At 36.5% G+C, this 27,388-nt stretch overlaps 1 protein-coding gene and 1 long non-coding RNA gene across 21 annotated transcripts in view; one reads left to right on the top strand and one right to left on the bottom strand.

Annotated features, from left to right (window-relative positions):
* LOC123873790 (kinesin-like protein unc-104) overlaps positions 1 to 27,388 on the bottom strand; it is a 114,468-nt gene that overhangs the window by 43,524 nt on the left and 43,556 nt on the right. For 18 of the 20 annotated variants that reach the window (XM_045918824.1, XM_045918822.1, XM_045918838.1 and 15 more), the window contains 2 exons: positions 13,548 to 13,705; positions 286 to 368 (listed from right to left, as the gene is read on the bottom strand). In XM_045918824.1, coding sequence (XP_045774780.1) covers positions 286 to 368; positions 13,548 to 13,647 — 183 coding nt within the window. In that variant the 5' untranslated portion in view covers positions 13,648 to 13,705. Of the gene's footprint in view, positions 1 to 285; positions 369 to 13,547; positions 13,706 to 16,849; positions 17,118 to 17,403; positions 17,527 to 27,388 lie in introns of those variants that run through there. The other 2 variants (XM_045918819.1, XM_045918821.1) reach the window with 2 other exon arrangements.
* LOC123873809 lies at positions 6,899 to 25,778 on the top strand. Its single transcript, XR_006797770.1, has 5 exons — positions 6,899 to 6,967; positions 10,368 to 10,370; positions 21,402 to 21,416; positions 22,015 to 22,017; positions 25,769 to 25,778. It is a non-coding gene; the product is annotated as an uncharacterized LOC123873809 (long non-coding RNA).

Raw genomic sequence — 27,388 nt, 5'->3', positions numbered from 1 at the left:
GTTAAATATTTGGGATATGAAATAGTTAATGGCTGCTTATTACCTGATGAAAACAAGGTAAATGCAATAATAGATTATGATGAACCCAATGATAAAAATATGTACAAAAAATTTAGACTTTAATACCTTCACATTTGCAAAGCAGCGCGGCTGCAGGGCTGCAGTCGCATTGGCTCCTCGCGGCAATTTGTCGCAAACAAATATGAAGGTGCCCGTCCATTTACATTATGTCGTTTAACCACGAATTAAGCCTAAAATCGTTAACTATATAGTATGTATACTCACATTGTGCGACCAGTAGGAGAAATCAAAGTTAAAGCTTTTAGCGCCTTCCTTGTTGTTAGGGGGCAGCTTCGGATTGACGATAACTGTAACAAAGAGACACAAAATGTTACCTATGTATTATGCAATATTATGACATGAAAAAAAATTTAAGTCTGAATACCAAATTGTTTAACACGAAGCTTTGCAAAGTTAGTCTATATGGGTCTTAGTTGCGACTGGTACCTATCTATACTAATAAATAAAATTGGAGTGTCTGTCTGTAATTTCGAAATAACTACCTCATATTAAGCTCATATGGTTATTTGAACGATGCCAACACTGAATCACACGTTTTTAAAATTTTTGTCTGTCTGTCTGTCTGTCTGTCTGTCTGTCTGTCTGTCTGTTTGAAAAGGCTAATCTTCGGAACGGCTGGACCGATTTTGACGGGGTTTTCACAGACAAGTAGAGAATTGACCAGGGAGTAAAATAGGCTACTTTTTTAACCGACTTTCAAAAAGGGAGTTGTGTTTTTCTACCTATGTACACCGAAATCTCCGAGATTTCTGAACCGATTTGCGTCATTTCTTTTTTAATCGATAGAGGAACTTCGCGACATTGTTTCATAAAAAATTTGGAGTCCAACTCCTCAATCCTGATGCTGCAGGGATCTGACCAATCCACGCGGGCGAAGCTGCGGGCATCAGCTAGTAAAAAATATGAACATTAAACTTTTTTTAAGTGTTACACCATGCTTGAACGCATATTTAAAAAAATCGAAATACACAATTCACTTATTAAGTAATATTTGTTATTTGCGTAAAGTTAGTAAGTACATGGCAATGGCAAAGCTTAGCAGAATACTAGAGTGAACTATGATGACACTCATCGAACAATTACTTATCAAAATTGAAAACTGATTGGAACAACATTCTAGGTGAAGTCATATGCACTTCATACTCGACATCTTCAGTTATGTTTTTTCAAAATATCTAATATAATCTAAATTAGCCTGTACTCTGTCCTATGTCTGGGCAAAGGTCTCTTTATAGATTTTTGCACCATTCCCTATTTTGTGCCTCTTCAGGACACGTAAATGTAAATTTATTTGATTCATCACGCCATCCTCGCCTCGGCCTACCAATCTGGCGTTTATGATTCTGGGGAGTCCAGAAAGAAGCAGATTTCAAAATATGCCCACTGTTATACCTAATCATATTTTTGTATTTAGCTGGGTTTATCTTAAGCATATTTAAATTCTTTTATGAAACGTTTTCTTTGTTGATGGCAAGGCTTAGAATGACGCCTTCGTCGCGACGTATCGACCGCCGACGACGCCGAGCCGTGTCGCTTTCACACTGACGCAGACACGAAACCGTAGACGTAGCGGAAATTAAATCTGTTTGTTCCGTCAATTTTTTTTTTAAATATTCAAGTAGGTACTTCGTTAACATCCCCTGAGACGCATTCAACACCGAACTCGATGCACATAATATACAAGTGTAAATTAAAAATTTATAACACCCCTGACTAGTGAAGATTACAGTAACTAGAAAAGAGCTGATAACTTTCAAACGGCTGAACCGATTTTCTTGGATTATAGCTAAGAACACTCTCGATCAAGCCACGTTTCAAACAAAAAAAATTAAATTAAAATCGGTTCATTAGTTCGCTTAGGAGCTTCGATGCCACAGACAGATACACAGATACACACGTCAAACTTATAAGACCCCTCTTTTTGGGTCGGGGGTTAGCAAATATATAGAACTAACGCCAAGTATGATTAAACCTAGAATAAGCAGGAGGAAATGGAGGCCTTTGTACTACTACTACTTTAATAAGATGCGCAAGTGTGTTTGTTTGTCCTTGCAAATTATGCCGCAACGGAGCGAAAGATAGATGTGATATTTTTGGCATGGATGTAGCAGCTGGAGAATGGCTACTTTTTATCGCGAGAAATTCAGGTTTTTTGAATTCCCACAGGATTTTAAAAAAAAAATTCTACTCGGACGAAGTCAAGCGCATCATTTAATCAGTAAGGTTATAAATAAGTATGATTTAGTGTCACTGAAATTGGTGCATAGTAGAAAAGATTTATTCGAAATTTTTGGTCGCAGTGAAGTCTCTTTGAGAAGCGAATCTTTTCTTAAAATCAGCTGTAGAAAACTGGTGAAACTATGTAGAAATGTAAGCCTTTATTTCCTAAATAAATTAGGCATTTACTTATATTTATTTTAAGAAATTAATATTTATTTGTAGAATGAATTTCATCAGTCACTGACGTAACGTGTATTTTTCGTATATCGTAGTATACGAAATATACGAAAGCTGCACAGCAAAAAGATTCATAAAGCAATTTTCGCCGGTTCTACAAAGCATCTGTTTTATGAGTCATATTAAATAGAAGTTCACTCCATAACCTAGCACTCTGAGAGATATCGTTTCATTTTATATCACTGCATTTTCAATTCTAAATGAAATTTATGTTTGGCAGATAAAGGAGCAAATTTTATTGGGTTTTTTCTTTAAACGAAATTGCATTGATCGAGGGTTTGTTAAAATCATTGAACTAATTTTGATAGAAGTACTATAAAGTTTAACGTACTGACTTTAAATTTTGGATTACACTACCTATAATTCAATTTTAAAGCAATAATTCCACGCCCGCCTTCGCTTATTTACAGGCAACAGTAGTTTATGGGTCGTTAAGATAAACCCTGAAGGAAAACGCTTTTACGGTGGATCCCCTCTACATAGAGCAATATAATTTCATCTTGTTTTACTTCAGTGGCTCAGTGCATGCAACTTTAAATTTTAGAACCTAAACCTTTTGTGTATTTAACTGCTGACAGTTAAGCCTCAACCTCAATAGCTCAAAGGTTAAATAGGATCTGAATTCTGAAATTCAGTAGATCAGACGTCTTATGCTACACACTGACAACTACTACAACTTCAAATAAGCGTTGCAGGCAAGAGCTCTACCATCATTGAATTTTAAAAAAAATAGTCAAATGTCATGGGGTCACCCGACAGAAGCGAAACTATCCCGCATCCGTTCGTTTGTTTCACTTTTTATTAAGTCCCATTTCAATGGTATATTAAGAAACTTCCCTTAACCCTTACTTAATTCGAGAATACATTATTTCAAGTAGTTAGTAAGCAGCAGAGTAGATAGATATCCTCGCGCAGAAAGTTACCTACGTTCTAAAGCTTTCTGCGCGTATCATGCGCGCTTTATGTATTTCGTCTATAATGGATACCTATTACTAAAATGTTTATAATCACCATTTTCCTGTGAGGGTCTCCACATAGGTATAACATGCCATAGATGTAGGAGAAATGTATGCCTCAATACTTTCTTACGCTGGTAAAGAAGTTTCGCTTCAAAACATTCAAATGCAAGAAAGAAAAAACTAGTAAATGCCACCAGGTACACGCGCTAGCATCAGTCTGCGTCATAACTAACGCCAGCGTTTTATGAGTCAAGTTGCGTCCTTAAGGAATAGCACTTTTACGATGTAGACACCCCACCGAGAGTAATTTCATTTCATTTTGTTCCACTGCTTTCAAAGCTGCGAGTGTGCTTCAACTTGCCAGGATAAAAATCTGTTTAGAGTTTAGACTCTTGTATTTTTAAGGGACCCGTAGTGTAACAAGAAACTTGTACAGTTTCATCATCTCTGTCTGTCTATAAGTCACAACTACTTTTTTTTGCAACTTCATCCGCGTGAATTTAGGTTTTTCATTCCATAAAGGGGAAAAATCAGAGAGAACGATTCTGAGGAAAGTCGGATAAGAGGAAGTGTAAACATTATAGGTATATTTAAAAGGAAAAGCTGACTGACTGATATATCAACGCACAGCGCAAACTACTAGACGAATCGGGCTGAAAATTGGCATGCAGATGGATATTTTGAGGTAGACATCCTCCAAGAAAGGATTTCTGAAAATTCAACCCCTAAGAAGGTAATATAGGGAGTTATAATTTGTGCAATCCAAGTGGACGAAGTCGCGGTCATAGTCTAGTCGCGCTAGTCTACACTAATATTACAAAGAGGAAACCTTTGTATTTTTGTATGTTTGTATTGAATAGGCTCAAAAACTACTGGACCGATTTCAAAATTTCTTTTACCATTACTTAGAGGGATTCTTCCGAATCCGTATAGGCTATATTTTATCCCGGAAAATAGATAGGATTTTTCGTGGTAGTGTCCACTCGTGCGAAGCCGGGGCGGGTCGCTAGTCTTTAAATAAACCTAAATCCACGCAAACGAAAATAGTATCAAATAGATACGATGCAACAAATTAAAGCGAACACAAAGATCCAATATCTGCTGGTTCCGGAAAACACCTTTGTTCGCAGAATAACTCTGACATTCTAACATCCAAGGTCTATTTACTGCTCAAGGTTGTTGTTGTTAGCGCACCAATGAAACGGAAAACGTGGAAATATTTCTAACTGAATAAATTTTACATATTGTTATGTATACGAGTTTCGAAACTTTCAATATTACTAACTTTCAGTCGTACTTGATTATTGTGAACTCCGTTTTTTAGAATCTCTTTTCAATTATAGAGTTTTTATACATGACGCTTAAGTATTTATTTAAAATGTAGGCTCGTCTTGGCGGGGGCACTACCGTGCTCCCTGATACAGTGCAAATATAAGATTATCCTGCAAACTTGAATGATAGTAAAGCTTTAATGCACACAATATAGTTAAAAATAATGAAACATAAAACTAACATAACGTAGGCAATAGCGCCCTTATGTGCTTAGATAAGTGTTCTTCATCATGCAAGCTTTGGTGAGAGGAGTGGAGAGGTGTTTAGGGTAGCACGGCGCAATACACATATTCTTATTAACCTCCGACCCAAAAAGAGGGGTGTTATAAGTTTGACGTGTGTATCTGTGTATATGTCTGTGGCATCGTAGCTCCTAAACTAATGAACCGATTTTAATTTAGTTTTTTTTTTGTTTGAAAGGTGGCTTGATCGAGAGTGTTCTTAGCTATAATCCAAGAAAATCGGTTCAGCCGTTTGAAAGTTATCAGCTCTTTTCCAGTTCTTACTGTAACCTTCAGTTGTCGGGGGTGTTATAAATTTTTAATTTACACTTGTTTATTTAATTATCTAAAATATCTAGATAAAAATTTACACCTACCAAAACTACAAAGATCACAAAGAAAGTCTTTGCATGCTTTCTTATTATGAAATTTTAAAAAAGTCTTTTATAGTCGTTCTCGTGAAAACTTGCTCGTATGTCCTGCATACATCGCGTCACTCGAGTTCTCTCAAATCCTTAGCAAAGAGCTCGGTAGCTACTAGCTTGCACGTCTGACCTAGATAGATGTCCGTAAGCCTTTGTTCCTGACAACCCACCTGGGACATAAATACAATCTCGTTTCCACAGTTGCATCCTTTTATTTTACTCCTGAGCGCGTAAAAGAATAAGTAAGCTTAAAGATTTTCTATTCTTAATAGTTTTACTAGCTAACCATAATAAATGTTTTAGACTCTAAGTGAAAACTAATAGTCTTCTGCTTTCACTAACTTGAAAGTTATAACTCATTTTCACTTCAAATTGAACACTAAAACCACAATAACTAAAAGATGCAACGGAAGATGAAACTAACCAGCAGAATACTGAACAGTATCTTAATATTTCTGCGACTCTTAATATTTCTTCTAATAAAGTCTCATTATTTTTCTTAACATAGTATAAACATCTTAGTAATATTTAAAAGCACCTTGAATATTAAGTGACGACTTTAGTCATTAAATAGCCATTTAATACTTAAAAAGCTCTGAAGTATTGCTCTTTATTTGCAAAAAGTCAAAAGGCACAAAATCTAGTCGCAATATAGTTCACTCTGGCAATATGGATGCTTCTAAAAAGTATCGATTCAAAGTTAGGTAAAGTACCAAAGAACAACCTTTTTTTTCAGTCTACAAAAATAAGTGGATTCAAGCGCCGCCCGTAAGACCGTGGCGTGTAAAAGTCAGTACAAAAGCCCTACTATGTCCAGCAATGGACGACGACGACGAAAATAAGTACAAGTGTTACTAAAGCTCTTAAACATCCCACTTGGTTGTATTTCACAATAAATATTATTTAATACAAGAGCTCAGACGCTAGTATCCACTAAGCTGCCACATCGAAAATGCATTGCATGAGTAAAGGAAGTTATAGTGGCAATAAATAATGTAGAGTTTAAACGCTGAAGCCACGTCTCGGTGGCACAGACACGTTCCTCGCGTTACTTCTAGGATAAGATCGTATGAACACTTTTATGGTATGTAATTTGTAAAGGCTTGGCTTGTGTCGAGGGAATTAGAAGATGTATTTAGTTTTGTTTACAGAGCACTGAAGGACTTCGTCTGTGTTGGTGTTAGCTGGCGGGCGTGCTCTGCCTTTTTGGAGTGTTTTTTTTTTGTTAAAACTGACTGGAAAGCGCTCTAAGGGGGTGCCGTGCGTATGTCGGCGAGCGCCGGCACAGACGGGTCCATACTTGCATAGTTTAACTAACTTGTTACAAATAACTACAAACTTGACATTGGCTAATCTTTGTAAAGCCAGACGAGAGAGAAAAAAAAAGAGCACTGAATAAAATGGCGTATTCAGTGACGAAAATGACGATTCAGACGACATTGTCATACACAACCTTAATGCATTGCGTAAAGGTTGAATTTGAATATGACACGTCGTTTGAACCGTCCTCTAAAATTTTTCCAATTCCAGTGCTTGTTCCAGTGTTAATCTTCTGCTATGCGTAACTTGACTCCCTTGGTTAGGTACCTACGCTATAAAAAAGGAATGGATAAACGACGCAGTTAATTAATAGCCCAATCTAAACGGAAAACAATTGAAAGGAAAAATCCTTCTCTAATCACCCCACAAAAGCCAAGAAAGGCAATCAACGCAATGTGAATTGGCCACCCCGTGGAGAATACGCAGAGGGTTGCCGTTTATTGGCCATCGAGACACAATGGTAACCCCATCACACTAAAATTATAAAGGCGAAAGTTTGTATGTGTGCGTGTGTGTGTGTATGTTTGTTACTCCTTCACGCAAACACTTTTGGACGGATTTGGCTGAAATTCAGAATGGAGATAGATAATATCCTGGATTAGCACATAGGCTACTTTTTATCCCAGAAAACCAAAGAGTTCCCACGGGATTTCGAAAAACCTAAATCCACGCGGACGAAGTCGCGGGCGTCAGCTAGTCTCATATAAGGGCGACGTTTTTGTTTTGGACTGTACGATTGAATGTTTGTACACGATTCAGTTTTTTTTTGGAAGAGACCTGTGGCACGCTGTGGGCTGTCCGTTAACGGTTTTGCGTTCTTTTATAATGTAAGGTCTGATGTCGATAAAATAAGTTTCTAACAGACAGTGAGAAGTTTTCAAATCTTTACTTAGATAGAACCGACTCAACTGAACCTGATAACCTGAATAAACTGCTTAATAGCTTTATGGCTGTGATCAATCATATAATATTCGTTGACATTTTCGTATTTATTTGAATACTAAGGAAACAATGCAACTACAATGGCTTTGTAGTCTATACAGTGGTTCTTTTCACTTCATTATGAACTGGTGCCGTGAATAGTAAATATTTTAATAATGTTTTTGCATTAATTGGTTTTTATTTTTTTATTAATTCTTTTTTTCTTTTTTTCTACGCGCTTTACATCTTCTACTAGTAATGTTTCCTTCATCCACTTGGCCTGCGTAATTCTAAAAATGACTTACTAACTCATCGGATATATATCTAGGAAACAAAAGAAGATAAAGAGTAAGCAAGCGCCTGGTCGAAAACCTTCAATCAATTTGAGCGGGAAGGGCAGTATGAAAAAGTCCAATTATAAGCCTTGACAACATCCGATATTAGAGACACTGAGGAGAACTACTTTTCAAACCTTTTTCTGCCGTTCATCAGACATACATTTACTTAGGTACTAACCGAGCATCATCACTTCAAAGAAATATATCTGCCACTATTAACATCACTGAGATAGCCCAAATTATTAGCAAGCTGAAGTGGCAGTGGGCCTGCCATGCTTGTCGTAGAGGCGATGGAGCCGGAAAGTCCTTGAGCGAAGACTGGAGACCGCGTTTAAGCAAGCGTAGTGTGGGACGCCCTCCAGAACGATGGACCGATGATATTAAGCGGCTGGCGGGAAGTGGCTGAATGAGGAAGGCTGAGGACCGGTTGTGGTGGCGCTCTTTAGGGAAGGCCTATGTCCAGCAGTGGACATCCACAGGCTGATGATGATGATTAACATCCACAATACTAAAGCTAAAGCATATGCCTTTTGGTGATGACGTAAACGACGACGTCACGAGTCCGCCCAAACAACGCCTACTTGCGTTATTAAAGTTTCAGTGATGATTTGAGGAAGGCCTGGTATTCATTGGCATACAATATATTTCATGAGTTGTGAGTGGAAGAGAAACAATGAGGTGATGTATGGGAACACTTTTTACTTAATCGCAAAATACAGTACTTAATAAATTCAGTTTTACCAAGACCTATAAGGTTTTTAACCATAAGAAAATTTTAGTCAAAAGAATGTTTGTTTGCATGTAATGATTGACGGGGTAAACACGAGGTTAAGTCGATAAAAGATATTTACAAGGTATAAGCCTACCAGGAGTAAGATAGCGCTGCTTTTAATACGAAAAGGTAACAAAAAAACTTAATAACAGATGGTGAACGCTTCTGTAGAACAAGAAACTAGTGTTCTTTTAAAAGTATAAATTAAAAAACAGACTTTTTTAACCAATGTTCCTTCGTGTAAAAGTTACGGAGCTCTTTAAAATCTTCGTCTGCAAATAGAAACTTCGCCCACCAGTTCTCACTGAGACGATTTTAATTAAAATTCTTTTACATTCTAATGATTTTCACTCGCTGTAATTAGTGCTTCGCGAGGCTACGTAACGAATTTAAAAAGAGGCAAAAAGTCTCAAAATTACAATTTACATTAGAGAGAGTGCTAATGTGCAGACCTTCTCCTCGTTTGAGAACGCAATTTGTTTTGGTTTGCATCCATCCAACGATTTAATTAAAACTCCTCGTTCACATTGCTAAAATAGAATGAAAACCTATTTGGCTATTGTGTAAATAGACTTTGAAATAAAAAGAGAATCTTAAACTTACTTACTTATTACCCCATAATAATAATAATCAGCCATAATTTTAAACAAATTACTTAAGTAATTTACTTAATTAGAACTAAGTTTCTTGTGTAACTTTTATTTATATATTTTAATTCAGACCTAATTTTAGTCACACTAATATTACAAAGGTGAAAATTTGTGTGTATGTGTATTATGTATATGTTTGTTACTCTTTCATGCAAAAACTACTGGACGGGTTCGGCTGAAACTTGGAATGGAGATAGATTATACCCTGGATTAACACATAGGCTACTTTTTATTCCGGAAAAGCAAAGAGTATCCACGGGATTTTAAAAACCTATATCCACGCGAACGAAGTCGCGGGCATCAGCTAGTGTCAAATAAAAGTGTAATTAGCGTTGAGGTAAGTCAAAGGTAAATCTTCCATTTAGTATGGACGAGAGGACTATGGATAGTTCACTCTGCTATGGACGAGCAAAATGTTAGAATTTTTATATCTCTATATTATCATTATTATTCTATGTCAAAGTTTTCAACATGAAACTTTCATACAGAGCACTGGCATAGAAGCGAGTTGACTACTTTTATAAAAACACTAAAGACTGGGCAAAACAGAAAGAAGTAGAAAAGGCAACGTTCGGTCTAAGCGTCAAAAAGACTCCTAAAAGAAAAAAAAAACGTCCCGAGAGAATCAAACCATATTTCACTAAACAAACCAATAAACTTGCAGACAGTTACTAGCACAAAACACAAAATAAAGATGTTTCAGTGAATAAACAACCTCCTTACATACATCAGATAAAGTGAAACATCGCGTGAGACATAACAAAGTTTGCCATTTGGCTGCTTGCGTGGTCGAACTATTCCCTCTGGCCAAAACGGGATCAGAGTTATATTTCACTTGTAATCTAACTTGGCTCTAATACTTTTCCAAATTCTTTGTACAAATGTATGTAGTATGTAGATTCGCTTGAACGAGAGACGCCTTTACGGATTAGTCGTACAAAAATTTACTTAAGCTAAACTGAAGGGTAAAGGATATTCCATATTCCATAATCCTCCAAACTAATATTATAAATGCGAAAGTGTATCTGTCTGTCTGCTACGCTTTCACGGCTCTACCGCTGAACCGTTTTTAATGAAATTTTGTACAGACTTAGGATACATTCCGGGGAAGGACATAGGTAACTTTTTATCCCGGAAAAAAACAGTTATCACGGGATCTTCGAAAACCTAAATCCACGCGAACGAAGTCACGGGCATCATCTGTCTATCTGCTAGCTCTTCATGGCTCATCCAAAGGCGAAAGTTTCTGTGTTTGTGTTTTATGTTTGGGATTTGGCTGTTTGGTAGATTATACCATATTAAAATAATATAGGCTAATTTTTATCCTGGAAAATTAAAGAGTTCCTACGAGATTTTTTAAATGCACTGAACGTAATCGTGACAACTAATATAAAATGACCCATAGTCAAACCTGGTTACAAACCAAAAAAAAAATATCGATTTCCCATTAAAAACACTCTTGCAACGTTTTTGTTGTTGATTTTGGATAGAACTGATTTACCATAAAATTGTTTCCAAACATTTGTTAGCGCCAGGCGATCTGTTTCGTGTGACATTGATACTTTGAAAGGTTTCGTCTGACATTCTGTCGTAAAATATAGTTGCTGGCTGGGGCAAGTTGGCATATGCTTCAATTTCATTATCCTCATCTTCAAGTGTCAATCTATCGACGGCTCACTACTGAGCGCTCTTCTTTATTCAGATACAAGTTAGCTCTTGACTGCAATCTCATGTGATGGTAAGTGATGCAGTCTAAGATAGAAGCGAGCTAATCTGGAAGGATATGGCAGTTTTTATTAAAGGCGTACCCCTTTGGTTTCTACACGGCATCGTACCGGAACGCTTAATCGCTTGGCGGCACGGCTTTGAAGGTAGGGTGGTAACTAGCCACGGCCGAAGCCTCCCACCTACCTGCACACTACTTAATATTTCTCAGTTATTTAAATTTGTTCTGTTATACTTTTGGATTTCCAGGAAAGATCAAAATCGATTATGTATAGTCCTACATAACTAGAAAACAGCGGTACAGTGTATGTATACGCTTGTAAATTAAATGGAACATCCCCTGCAATCCTGGCGTCATCCCAAACTGCAATATGACTCACGCAGTCACCCCAATAACATGAGCAATTCTAAACTAGGGTGATTCATATTGTCCTTTTTATGAACTGAATGTGTAATTTACAAAGAATTGTATCCCACAGAAGCTAAACTGGTAATGATGAAAATTACCAAATTTTAACTCGAAGACACTATCTCTAGGTACTCAGTTAACCTATATATACATTCTTTTAATATTATGTGCAAAGCATATGTTATATGTAAATATGTCATAAATTATGTAGTTGAAAGGGATAGAACTCGGTCTCATTATGACTCTTTAATCATGTCCAACCACCGACATAAATCAGGTCAAAATAAACCAACGTATTGCGTAAAATATCTTAGCACCTGAAAAACACCATCACTGTGACTAATTATGTTATACACAACCTGTAAACTAAACTAAATTGACAGGCTTAAATCTAGTAGGTACTATCCTTTTCCGCAGAGATCCTTATGAAAGAGATATCAATAAATTTAAACCTACCCTTTTAGTTTAGTTTAAGGACTGTGTACAAATGAATTTGGTCACATTATTTATTTAAGACACACTAAAAATACAATTACAGAAGCTTTTCCACAAGGTAGTAAACGCCACTCTCCATAACCAAGGTCAAATGAAGTTAATTTAAAAAGGTCTCCAGGAATACGCAGTAAATTGTAGCAGCCATGGCTCGTAAAACCTCATTTGGTGGGTGGTAATGTCGCCTTAATGTAGACAGATTCGTTTGAGAAAAAGAAATTATAATATTAACTAGAAATATACGATGGTATTCTTCGTGGCAGGCGGTCCTAAAAGCATTAACTTAAAAAATAATATCTATGTATAATGTATATATTATAGTTAATGGTAGATATTGTATAGTATATAACCAGAAAAACCAACCGTGTGTAGTTTCAGCTTTTTTTTTTCGGTGAAAAAAGGCTACTAACATTGATTACGAAGTAATATATCTACCTATAAGTCTATGGCTACTAAACTTTACATCGATTTTCAATATGAATTTTGCAGTAAAGTATTATTATATTAAAGTATAGCATATCATTTCATCTTATTTGATCCATAATTGTTTTTTGGAGAAGAGAAACACGCTTCAGATAAAACGTTAATAAAAACCAAAAACAAGCTCCTGATAATCCTTTCCAATTTATTATTCCGGTTTAAATGAAAATGAAACAGGTATCAAACAACAGTGAAGCGTTTGACATATTCACTTTTTGTAGCTTTTTGTTATTTTTTCATTAGTGTAGGTTATTCTTCGCATAAAAATTTATTATTGTCTACATATTCAAACAAATGAGACACCTCAACCCAAGCCAAAGCTTATATTATTTGTTTTTGAATATAACAATCATCATCCGCGCATACGCCCATGTAAAATAACAACAAAGATATGCGAATAAATTAAATGGTAAGGGATTAGATAGGTGTATCCAAAAATGAAGAAGGTCTCTTATATTGACACAATATTAATCGCATATTGAACAAAGTTATTTTAGAGATGACGACTGACAACAATGATCATTAAGGAAGGTTAAAGAAAGATATGAAAGCTTTCGGTAAAAGTGAATTCATAAGATTGTACGAGTATGTAGGTAAAGAAATTTTAAGTTCCGATTGTTGCCCCTTCTAAAAATGTTGAGGTTATAACATAGGAACAAGTAGATATAAACGACAAGTGTAAATTAAAAATTTATAACACCCCCGAGAAGTGAAGGTTACAGTAACTACTTAGGAAAGAGCTGATAACTTTCAAACGGCTGAACCGATTATCTTGGATTATAACTAAGGACACTCTCGATCAAGCCACCTTTCAACCAAAAAAAAAACTAAATTAAAATCGGTTCATTAGTTTAGGAGCTACGATGCCACAGACAGATACACAGATACACACGTCAAACTTAAATAGCACCCCTCTTTTTGGGTCGGGGGCTAAAAAGATAAAACGTAGGAAATAAAACACTAACCTGTAGTATTGCCAGTCATCTCAATGATGCATTTGCAATCGCGGGCGATCTCCCGCGAGTTGAAGGGGCGGACCCGCACCGCCACCTTCACCGACGACATGGCGGTGGTTTTTGTACAGCCGCGCCTCTAACACATCGGTACTGAACCCGACACGCACCTGGAACAAAAGAAAATTGTTAAAATTAAAAATAAACGAAAACACACCTATGTTATATTTATTGATACGGTACAAGACGTGGTGTGTGCTCTGTCTCTACGAGAGACATATCCTGCAGTGGATGTCATCGGTAGATGACAATGGCGTCGATTCTGATGGTTTTCTTTTTAATATTCCAAAAAAAAAACGAGAAATGAATTATATATTTAAAGACCCCTTAATTTTAGTGCACTCTACAAATTTTAACAATAGGCTCACGACATGCTCACGACTGGCATCTAAAGTCACAAAGGTTGACAGTCTTGTATTAAATTTAAACCTGTCAAACTGTGTCTGTCATTTTCGTATTACATTAGTAAGAATAGAATGTGAATGTGTATGATGTGAATACTCTAAAATTTAGTTGTGGTAAGAATTAGTACCAATGACGATATTTTTTAAAGTAAGGAAACTTTACTAGGGCTTAGCTAACCAGTTTTTTTTTTTTTTGACGACGATACATTTGAAGACTATGAAAAACGAAAAGATACAGATTTCAAATTATATGCTACAATTGATGACATGGTAAATACACCATAATCAAAGAGTAACCTAGGGTATAGTTTTTGATGTTAAAATACAGAGATACTTAAACTATAAAGAGCCAGTTTATAAAATTTAACATCGTATTAGGTAGGTACTTCCTATCTAATAAAATAGTTTTTAATCCCAAAAGGAGAACATCTATAAATAGTTAACATCTCTATATAAATAAATATATTTTGTGTATAAGGAAGTAGATTAAATCTTACAACCCGCTATTGAAACAAACTGACACGTACAAATTTAATAAAAATAGTTCCTATTGAAAATAAAACCACATTTAGCTACAAATGCATTAATTTGACTGCACGCTCCGTTGATCAAGATTACGATCATTTCATTGCTATTTTGGAAATCAGTGAAAGGATTGGTGTGAACTTAAGCAAAACATCTCAAGTTATTGTAGAACAACTCGATATAATTATCAATTCTATAATATTACAGTTCGTTATCAAAAATCACTACCCATGTCATAAATGCGACCTTCGTTATAATGCGCCATACTTTGAGAGACCTTTACAGTTTCAAGATTACTACTTGTCTGCAGAAAAGAGTACTCTGCATTTTGCTTTCTTGTGTTTAAATGTATGAATATTATATTTTGTGGTAAGTGATTCTTTATTGTGCATTTTACTGCCTTTTACGTTAACATTTTTCTTGTTTTTGCATTAATTATACAAATTATTAATATTTCCTTTAAGTTTTAGGATTTGGTAAGTACCTAATCAAAACAAAATATTTTCGAATTTGATTAAATAATAATTAAAATAAATAGCTACTGCTCAAAACTTAAAAATAAGTGGGCTGAATTGAGAAACTCATCCTTTTTGGGATAGTTAAAAACCTCACACAAAAGTAGAAAGAAAAATAAACCTTTGCATATCAAATCAACAATGTTCTTTCCAACCAAAAAAGTTTTGATCCAACATTTCAAAACATGGAAGAGAGTCGAAGTAAATGACAAACACTGTGAGACGAAAGAAGACATAGTACTTTAACAAACAAAAAAAAATTATGGCACTAATCAAATAAAATTACACAGATTGCAAAACTTTATGAAAGTCGTGCCCTAAAAAACGCAAATTAAGGTTAATAAGAGAGCTGAATTTATTTTGAAAATATCCCGACGTTCAACCACATTTAGATATATTTTTAATGGCTTTCGCGTTGGTAATGAAAGGAAATCCTTTAAGTGACCTAGTAGCAGCTGTGAAAGCAAATAATGAGGCTCACTCAACTAACGAACTAGGAGTTTAATTTAAATCGCGTTTGCTTTTGAAATACCTACTCGAAGCGCTCGAAACTCATTATTTTGTTTAGTTCGAAGCATTTTTAAAGTAGGTACTGTAACAATAGTGCTCATTTTGCTTCTTTTCTTGTTACCTACCCATTTTGTATCGTTGTAGAACGTTGTTTATTTATCATCATCATCACCAAGATATCGCTGGCTCATTACTGAGGACGGGTATTTTCGTTAGATTTGGCCCTAATCTGCCAAGGTGCGCGCTGGCCAAGTTTCGGTTGGCAGGATTATTCATTAGTTCCTAGATATACAAGCAGCATTCTAACAAAATCATGCAGCAGATTTGAGTCAAGAATTTCATGTAGAAACATATTTGCTATTCAAAACTAGTTTTCCTATTTCAGTGGAGATTATTTTTTGTATTTGATGGATATATCAACACAACTCAAGTAACAACACATTTTAAGCATAACCAGTGTTATTTTTTATTAATGTATGTATTTTTTTATTTATTAAACTTATAAAATGTACAGGGCATTTTTATAACATTGTTAACACATCTATTAACACTAGTTGTAATCTTATCAAAATAATATTGATTTGAAGATTCATCGACGATTTAATAACGTTAAAATATGCAAAAACATGAAATAAAACAAAATGTCTGAAACATTTAAATTTGTACTGACAGGTGTTAATTTATGACGCAATGTTTGGTAATAATATACCTAACTAAAAATTTAATTAGTATTAATTGTAGTACTTTTTCCTTTAACAAAATTCAAATTAATACAATAAAATTATGATCATGTAAAATTATTTGGCTAATTAGTCATTTAACTATATTCTAGGTTAGACCTAGACTTACATGTTATTTTGTATTGCTAATTTGAGACACTTTGTTCAGTATTATTTAAGGGATATTTGTAAATTATAAAACTTTAAGAGGAATTAAGGTAAAATAGCGGGTCAAGATCCGTTAGTTTGTTTCGCCTGTCACGCTCCGGATGGCATCTGAGCCAGCGGCGCACGCGTCGACCGATCGTTCGCTAAGGTCATCGATCATTGATTTTCTTTCTGTATTTTGGAATTATTCAATTTGATTCAATATAATTGCTACTTTAAAATTAACATCTAGGTACGCCAGGGTTCTTATTAAATCTTGTTTAAAAACACATAGCTTCTAAATCTTCTACAAAATCATGTTTAAGTCTCAAATCACATAAGTGTAGATTGGTGAAATCAGTGTATTTAGAAATAAATTGTAATGATCAATCGTTACTTGTTTAGTAAATAACAGAACGAAATATGTTACCCACCACTGAATAAGGAGATCACAATAACGGAGTAGAAGCACTCAAACAAAAGATTAAGCACTTAGAAGTAGCAATTAAAATCCGAAATCACTTTCACAACAGACGCAAAATCACACAATTCCCTTTATAACTAACATATTACATGGATCAATCACAATCGTTAGCGATATACGCATGGCTCCGACACGATTTACGAGCAAAACTCGGTTGCTTACGGTACAAGGTTCGCGTACAAAATGGTGAATGTTTCCTGAAAACGATCCTCGCGTGCCGTAACTGGGGACGGTTGGCTGAACACCGAGTCGAAAGTACCGGCGCCACGGCCGCTGCACTGCTCACGCACTTACGTAATATGCACTGCAACCTACATCTCAGTCGAAACGCCTGCGATGCTTCAGGAGATCGAAGAGGCGGCCATGAAAACGTGTCGCCGCAGAGATGACTCACCGAGCACACGGGCGCCCTCTGTGCATTCCAGATCCGGGAAAAGCACATCCGAAGCTTTTAACCTTGGTCGGTGACTCTAGTGGGGTGGGTGCGAGCCGCTGGGGACTTACCCTTGTCTGGTGGACGAGGGTGTAGATTAGTGGCGCTCCTGTTTGTTTCAGGGGTGTTTCAGAGCAGGGCGCTCCGGTCAAGTCGCAGCGTCGGTCGGCATGGCGTCGCCGATGTATGCGCGGTGCGACTGCGGGCTCACGGCGAAGGCATCGGCGGAGCCGCGATGGCGCATGCGTGGTACCCTTCCAGGGCCTTCGATCTAACGCCGCGGTGCGCGAGGACGCCACTGCGCAGCTCGCACCGCAAACAACCTTAAAGGCTCTCATCCATTGATGAATAAGACCGTTGCCTTATTAGCTTACTAATAAAGCTCGCTAATGGAAAGGCCAAAAATTGCATGTTTATTGATCATAAACCGATTTACTACACCTCGTCATTCCTTCATCAGTTTAAGAACTTACTTTTGTCACACCAATGTAAAACAGTTAAATCTACCAGCGACCTCACTGATGCAGTGGTAAGCGCTGTGGTCTTATTAGTGGGAGGTCCCGGGTTCGATTCCCGGTAGAGGTTTAGAATTTAATAATTTCTACTGGTGGTGGGAGGCTTTGGCTGTGGCTAGTTACCAGTTACCATCCTACTGGCAAAGTTGTGCAGCCAAGCTATTCAGCGTTTCGGTACGATGCCGCGTAGAAACCAAAGGGGTATGGGTTTAATAAAAACTGCCATACCATTTCCTGGTTAGCCCGCTTCCATCTTAGTCTGCCTCATCACGTACCACCAACTAAGATAGCAGTCAAGGGCTAACTTGTATCTGAATTTAATAAAAAGAAAAATTAATCGCTAGTGAATCTAGAGCTTTACAAGTCTGCACATCCCATTTCAGATGCTCTACTCCCGGAGCGCAGTTGAATTAAACATAATTACGGTGTTAGATTTCTTTTTTGAATTACACATTTCATCGCGTAGGCTGAAAGGAAAATCCATTACGCGTTAGCGCTTTCTCTCTTTTCGTCATTCAATTTTCGGCTTATATTAACACCACCACTTTGCTTTTCATTTAAGTAGCATTTCATTCAAAAGTTTACAATTTGTGTTTCTTGATTATTATATAAGGTGTATCACAACTGATTCTCTAAATGTCATAGTCACAATTTCCGTTTGTCTGTTTATTCGTTTATAACTAAAACTTGGCCACCATGGTTTAGAAAATTTCTTGAAGGTTTATAATGCATGCCCGCGTCGATTTTAGGTTTTTACGAAATCCCGTGGGAACTTTTTGGTTTTCCAGGATCAAAAGTAGCCTATGCGCTAATCTAGAAAATTATCTCTCTCCATTCCCAGTCAAATCTGTCTTTTTGCGTGAAAGAGTAACAAACATACACACACGCATACACACAAACTTTGGCCTTTATAATATTAACGTGATAATGTGATAGTGTGATATTGCATTCTCACTTGGTCTAGCCCACCCTTGCGAAGCTAAGGCACGGTTATAGGTATATCAGACAAGAGCGAGACATATCAGCTAGAATTAAACTAAGGATATTCAGGAAACGTGGTAGACAAAAAGCAACTCAAAGTACACCAAAAGTCTTGTAATTTAATATCTTCCTTAATACAAATAAAGGCAACTCCACGAAGCTGAAATGAAACTTATTAGTACTTTGATCACGTTCGCTTTGATTTCAGCCGCCCCATCAAGTAGATGGGTCGTGAGAGAGCCAAAATTGCATTTTGGACAGGTAGGTTGGGACTCCTGAGTCCTGAATCTTATTAAAAATATGTAGGTACAAGAGAGGCAGTCCTTTTGAGACTTGTGCGGCAGAACTGTTTCGGCCAAAATAGAAACATATAAATAAGCTTTTGTTCCATTTCACATGAAAAGTACAGCACTAAAATTTTCTCTAAATACTGTAAAATATGAGGTTTCCACTATTATTTTGGTTATTTCAGGAGGAAGGTTTACATGTACAAAACCAGATGAATTTAAAGAAAAACAATTGGAATATATAATATAGGGATCACGTGGGCCTAACTGCTTAGTCCGGTTTACTTAAATTTTGTACTGTTGTCACTGTTTGAAAAGTTTATTCCTGGGTTGACATGAAAAGGACAGAGATAGAAAATTTAACTTAAACACATTTAAATGGTTTGGGCAAATCGACCTAAAAATTCTGCTAATACAAATTCTACTGAGATATTCTTCTTAGAAATAGATCGTCAAGACCGTCATCAATCACAGATTACAAAAGAAGCTTGAAAAGAAAAGTTTGGGATCCGCGAACCCTTGAATAAAGGCTGAACAAAACACAACTCATGACGGAAACACAGAAGTTTTGTTCGTCAATTGTTTAATTTTTAAGATGATAAAACGGTAATAATTAATTAATTACGTCACCTAAAACTAAAAATACATATCTCAGGCGTCTATTTAGAGGAAGGGTTCTGTATACATCAGTAAATTCTGTCAACCATGAGTTATCAACGGATGACTGTCCAGATATTATTCATCGCACAGCAGTGGCTTTAGGAAAACTGACAACAAAATCTATCGTTTGGTGGACGTCTAACACGCATATGCAAGTTTTCATATGAATGTCATGCAGTTTCCGCCACGAGTTGTGTTTGTTTCAAACTTAAGCTGTGAATAATGAAAGGAGGAGGGTCAAGGAACGAACCTTAAGCACCCTTAAATACACAATAATCGGCACCAAGCGATGACGCAACACCCGTGTATTGATTGGATTCGGAAACTGTAATTCTTTGCCTCCTCCATGTCTACTGTCTAGGACTCTGTGATATGTTGGCGTCGACTCTGTTATTTTTCTCTAAACTAGAGTATCTGCATCTTCTTGCAATCAAAAATGTTGCGAAAACTCAAAAATTTCAATCAGAAACACAGTTCATATAGACGGGAATATTCACTGAAACAAATAATAATTAATAGGAAGGGAGGGACGTGTGACCTAGTTACTTATTTATATATTTACACAGCATTATTAAAATAGGCTTACCCTTAAATATGGGGTGGTCGTAATTCATGCGTTTGTTTGTGGTTAATCTTTTCGATCTCAATTTTTAAAGGAATATTTTGGACATTATATTGTACAAATATTGATAAATAAAACACAAAAAATGTTTCTACCTGCGTCCGTTATACACTTTGAAAACATCCAACCGATATGCGCCAAACCAGTTTCATTTGAAAGGCAAAGATGGTTTTAGACCAAAAAAAAAATGAATTAGACAGATATTTTTCTAGCGTAGTAGCACACGCTGGGTTTTCGCTAGTTTTTTTTTTTATAAAAATACATACAACTCTACAGCATATGGTAACATACTACCTAAAAATGTTCTAGTCACTTTGATTTTTAAAATAGTACTCTCGGCCGAAGCCAAGCACCGATAAAGTGGTGGAGTCACCCACTCGTGAATATCGTAAGTTTAGAGGCTTCGAAAAGAATTGAAGCAAAGTCAAACGACAGCCGTCGCATGAATACGTTAATTTTCATAAATAACTGATTATTTACCTCCATAATACATTTTAATACCTTCAGTTGAATGTCTTGATTTGTAAATTAAACCACTTTGCTGCCCCTTTCGAGAAAATGAAAATAGAAGAACTTCGTTTCACTAATTTGTGACTGTATCATTATAAAGTTGAAACCATGGTTGAAACTCAAGAATTTGAGTAGTATTCTTAGTAGTAGCTAAACAAGTCTCTGAATTGCATCAAAAATATTTCACTACCTACTTCAAAGAAACTTCTCTACTATATTATAACCTACGTGTAGCTCGAGATGAATTTTTCTGTTCGGTGGCCATGTTTTGCTTGCCTCTAGGTATGCTTGATAGTTTTTGAGAGCCGCATGGTACTCCAGTAATATTTCCATATTCACGAAGTTACATTTCCTGAAAGAAAACCTTTGAGTTCTAAAGTAAGTTTTATCCTTCGCTGGGCGTGGCATACTTTAAAATATTTTTTTTTTCCTCTCCTTTTTTCCTTTTATTTAGAAACTAGCACATTACTGAATAAATCTTTCATACTATTTAGGTACTCCAGCATTAAGTACCTACTTCTACCAAAAGCTGACGTAATTTCTACCTACATATCGGACTAGTTTCCGAATAAAAGTTGCAGTTAATACCATCGATTGTGACTCGCGAGCGAACCTAAAAGCCTTTCCGCCAACAATACTTGGCAGCCATTTTGAAATACAAGTCAATAATGCACTTCTAGACATTCACGTTTTTCATTTTACTTTTCAAATACACCTATAATGAGAACAAGGTCGTATTTTTACATACTAAATTGGCTCTACCTGGTCTAGTGGAATGCTCCGGTCGTGGCTATTTACCATCTTACGGTTGTGAGGCCAAGCAATTTAGTGTTATAGTACGATGCCGTGTAGAACCTAATTTTGAGGTATGGGTTTCATAAAAGCTGACATATCCGCTCCAATTTCAGGTTAGCTTGCTTCGATCTTGGCTGCATCATAGCTTACCATCAGACCAGATCCATGAAATGAAATGTAGTCAAGACTTTACCACCGTTAAAAAACAAATTTTACTGAGAAGAGCTGGCAAGAAACAAAGAAGTTACCTACTTTTTTGTGCATAAACGACATGTATTGTAATCCATACAACTAATATTATTTAAATGTGAGTGTGTCTGTCTGTCTGTCTACTAGCTTTTCATGGCCCATCATACATTTAACCAATTTTGACGAAATTTGGTACAGAGTTAGCTTGCGTCCCGGGGACACATACAGGCTACTTTTTATACAAGAATTCCCATGGGATTTTCGAAAAACCTGTATCCACGCGGACGAAGTCGCAAGCATCGTCTAGTGACCAAATAAACGTATATAATAAGATCTCAGTCAAGGGCTGGCTGTGATCGAATACAAATTAAAAAAAACTATTACGCTACTGCTAGACGTGCACATTTCTATACGGTGTTTTTACTCGTAACTGTTGCTTCACTAACTTTTTGCATGAGCGTCGCAAACAGTTTTTTACTGAAAGCCTCTCACTATATTACATTATAAAAAACCTCGCCGCGCTTAATAGCACCGCCCACGGCAATACGAGAGCTTTTTACTGTTGCCTTAATGGACCTAGAAAATACATGCATTAGGTAACAGAAGCGGGTTTTTTTTCTAATACTGATGTTAAATGGTGTTTCTAGGAAATAAAATACAAAGAACACCTCAAAAAATATAGAACTTAACTAAGTGTTATTAATCCATATTATAATTTATAAATGCAAAAATGTGTCTATCAGTCTGTCTGCTAGCTTTTCACAGCCCTTATTTTAACCGATTTTGACGAAATTTGGTACAGCTTGCATCCCGGAAAAGGACATAGGTTACTTTTTGTTCCGGAAGATCAAAGAGTTCCCACGGAAAGTTTAACAACTAAGGTCTACACCGAAGAAGTTGGGAGCATCATCTATTTGGTACAGAGATAGCCTGCACCCCGATAAAATAATATAGAGTAAGTACTCTTTATCCCGGTAAATCAAAGAGTTCATCAATCAAACAAAAATTTACGCGGACGAAGTCGCGAACATTATCTAATAAAAATAACTTACTCGCAGGCATCAATCTAATGGATGAATCGCATTCAGTATCTGGTACGAAACCCTAAAACGCAACCCTTGTACATAGGCCCTTCGAATTAACCGGACCGGTTTAGCAGAACAAAACAAGAGAATTTTCGCCCAAATAAAATACCAACAATTGCCGGAAGGAACGCCTCATTTGGCCGCCGTTGTACGAGGCGTAAAGTACCATCTTGATATCAGCTATCACGTAAAAGTACGCGTAAATAAAATGCTGGGGGATAAGGAAAACGTCTGAAAATTACTAAGCCTGGAGGAATTTTATATTCTGTTAAGCAAAGTAGAATTGAGTGGAACGAATGTTAATTAACTAAAGCGTTTCATTCTCATTCGTGTGTTTGTTTGGGTCTACCAACTACGGCTAAGTATATCCAAGTGCTGATTTGGTTGTACGAAAACGCCACCATGTCAGTCTGTATACAGGACCAGACTACATTTAAATTGCCCAAAAAAGTGCAACGGGGAGACTGTTTACCGCTGTTTCGCAAGATATCCTTAAGCTTCTGGATTGGAACGGATTTGGCATCAACAAACGACTAACAAAAACAAAGAAAATACCAACCTCAGTTATGCATTACACAGCCGGAAACAATAACAACCTAGTCATCAAATAGTTTCCCAACGGAGTGGCAACAAATAATGCAATAAGGCAATGAAATTGAAGTCCAGCCCAGAGGAATACCTGATTTCCACTCCGCAAACAATGTAGAGCCATATTGTTTGTTTCCCGAATAAAAGCCTCAACAGATACAAAGCGTGACGGCAGCAGCAGCGCAGAACGTCACACTGGACGCATGTGTAATTTGCATTATATTATACATACATAATAACATGTGTAAATTAAAAATTTATAACACCCCCGACAAGTGAAGGTTGCAGTAACTAAAAAAGAGCTGATACCTTTGCTGATACCTTTCAAACGGCTGAACCGATTTTCCTGGATTATAGCTAAGAACACTCTCGATCAAGCCACCTTTCAAACAAAAAAGAACTAAATTAAAATCGGTTCATTAGTTTAGGAGCTACGATGCCACAGACAGATAAACAGATACACAGGTCAAACTTATACCACCCCTCTTTTTGGGTCGGGGGTTAAAAACGTACTATGACTGATAGACTACGAACAATCTTAACCGGTAAACTTAGACATTTTAAAAGCGGACATAATATTCCTTGATTATTTGCCCTAGAGATGCAATAAGAAAGGATTTTGAGTAATTTAAAAGGGATCTCTAGAAAATGTAAATCCAGGTGGAAGAAGTTATATATTGACGTTCGTCGCCATTTACGGTCGCTGCCATCGCGCGTTGTGTCTGTCCAAGTCTTTATATTCCTATCCAGTAATACGAGTAGGAAAACGTAATAAAAGTTTGAACAGGTGCTTAATTCAGAAAAGTAATAATTGGCCTTTCTATTTCGTTTTGATTTATAGCGCAAAGATGTAGAAATTATGCCTATGAATGTTTTAATAAAATGTTCGCGTCCTCAATTTCTGTCCCTCTCGGTATTACGGACATACTTTGTCTTCCTCGGTGATATTACATAGACGCCGCCCGTAATGGAAGGTGGTCGAGGAAATACTTGCATCGATTTTCTGCACATACATGGTTAGGTATTTCCACAGAAACACAACTTTGTTACTTGAAACATGTATTACCTACATATTGTATACTAGTTTATGTTAGCGACTTCACGTACCTACCTACTTAGGTTTTTAGGGTTCCATAGCTCATAAGGAAAAAAGGAACCCTTGTAGGTTCCCTTTGTTGTCTGTCTGTCTGTCCGTCTGTCAAGAAAACCTATAGGATCATGAAATTTGGCAGGTCAAATTGTATTACTATTTTTGTTAGGTAATTGTTTTACTTTGTGTTTCTATTCATGATGTGTACAATAAAGCATATTTCATTGATTTCATTCATTCATCCATGCGGACGAAGTCCCGGGCACCAACTAGCGTATTATAAAATTTGGACACTAGCAAGTGACGTAAATATCACGTTACGAAAAATTATATTTACTGTAAGTAATTAATTAATGTTTACTAAAAGATAGGCACTAATTAATCAGAAGTGGGCTAGTCATTAAACTTCATCGTCTTTAGAAAGCGTCTATCCGCAAGTAAATTGCTGCAATTTATCTGACAAATAATGTAATTAGAGCAGGAGCTCAGTGTAACAAGGCTTTTGATACTTGTTTATTATAAAGATACTTCGCAAGAAAGGTCAAATCTCCGTCTCGAAGTGTAGTCCTTTTATAACCCTAATTTGGTAGAGATAGTATCATCCGATCTTGTATCTTTTATATATATTTTAACTAACTATTCGCACACGCTCGACCACAATTACACCTGAGGGAAAGTGATAATGTGGCTTAAAGCGGGACGCGTTTTCTATTTAGACTCTTTTTCTAAAGATTTTTTTCATTACAAAATAGGCTTGCGGTTAGTGACAATCATGCTTAATAAAAGTATATGATAAGGTAAAGAGGTAGGTACACGCAAACTATAATATATCACTCCTGCTCAACCAGAACGCAAACGTGTCTGTTTGTCTGTCTGCTACCTTTCACGGCCCAAAAGTTTATCCCGGAAAATCGTAGAGTTCCCACGGGATTTTCAGAACCTAAATCCACGCGGACGACGTCGCGGGCATCATCTAGTTTCTAATATAATACAAATTGGACGTTCGCAAAAAGAGAAAGAATCCCTTTGAAAAAAATAAAAAAATAAATAGTTCGTGAGGTAAAGGTTAAAATTTTAAAATTGAAACACAAAATACGCCAGGACGTGAGAGCAGAACATATTGTTGAATAAAATATTGATTAAAAGATAAAAGCGCAGCTACATTTTACTCGCCTCAGCGCTAGCTGTGAGAGGAATTTAGGTCAACGGTATTCGGTCTCGAGCCTGAGCATCAAATTCAACCCTGAAGCCTCTAAAAGGCTTGTAATATACGTCTGGGTTTTGTAAGGGTATTAATTGATAATGATCGATGATTGAGTCCCTTTATTCCTCCGAGGGATGACTTGTTTTACAATAGACCCGCTCGATGGAGTTTGACCTAGATTGGATATCTTCCGAATAGTTTTTTATCAACCAAATCTCATTCATCGTCTTCAACCGCTAAGGGTCCACTGCTAGACATAGATCACGTGTATAGGGTCTTCCGCACGCCACAGTCTTGCGCTGCCTGAATCCAGCAGCTCCCTTAGACTTACGATTGGTGTCGTCTGTCTACATACTGCGGGGTCTGTCAACACTGCCTGCGCTTTTCGGTGCAGGATAACCATTGGGATAAGGCAGGATAAGGGTGCTTCGGGATAACCTATGCTTGGATATTGCGCACTAAAAGTAGTATATTATAAAGTACCCGCTTGTTTGTTAAAGTTCCGTCAAACCTATACAATCATATCGAAAAGGGACAGATAAAAATATACCTAATATGGATCGCACCACAAAAACTTATTAAAGTTATAAAAGTACTTATAGTAAGTATTTTGAAAACACAGAATTTGTTTCTTGCGAATGTTATTTGATAATTAATTAATGTTAAACTATTATCAATTATATAATTGGATATATAGTATAATATTTCCTTAAATGATGATAAATTAGCCATATTTGATCAACAAGGCGTTAGGAAGGGAATTTGTAATAATTATAGCCGCGCCGGTGCCTTTCTTTGACCTTGAATCTGGTAATGGTCTGTAATTTAGGTCAAGCTCACAATGTTCTCCTTAATTACAATTCTTCTATCGTTTACAAAGACACCTCTATAAAATATTAAAGTATCAAGCCATATACTCGTATTACTCAGCGGCGCAAGATGAAAGCGGTATTTAGGTCAACGTCATTCTTTCACAAACCCGCTCTAGTTTTGCTATAAGGGCTCGTAATAGGGCCTATAATTTAGTTTAAGATTACAATTTAGTCTTTAATTAAGTGTCTAATAACTTTAATAAAGTCCCCAAATATCCATACTTTCCATACTAATATTATAAATTCAAAAGTTTGTCTGTCTGCCTGACTGCTTGTTTTACAGTTTATCAGTTAACGGTAAATTAAACGTAAGATTTTGAAAAGCGGCACAGAGATAGCTTGCAGCCCGGTGAAGGATATAGGCTACTTTTATCCCGGAAAATCAAAGAGTTCCCACGGGATTTTTAGAAAACCTAAATCCACAACGAATAAGACGCGGACATCATATTCATGGTTACACAAATAATTTGCATCCCGGACGGATAGGTATAGGCTTATTTTATCCTGGAAAATCAAAGAGTTCCCAAGAGATTTTTAAATATCTAGTCAAGAAATGGGATCAACCTGCAATAAGTAAGTATAACACATATTCATTTAAAAGAGCGTTAACCTTTCAGTTGAAAGAAACAAGTTAAAGCGTGATGCCTTTTTGCCTCTA

The sequence above is a fragment of the Maniola jurtina genome, chromosome 17, assembly GCF_905333055.1.
Source record: "Maniola jurtina chromosome 17, ilManJurt1.1, whole genome shotgun sequence".
Classification (NCBI taxonomy): Eukaryota; Metazoa; Arthropoda; class Insecta; order Lepidoptera; family Nymphalidae; genus Maniola; species Maniola jurtina.
Note: the sequence above shows the minus strand (reverse complement) of the source record. Positions and strands in the feature narration are given on the sequence as shown.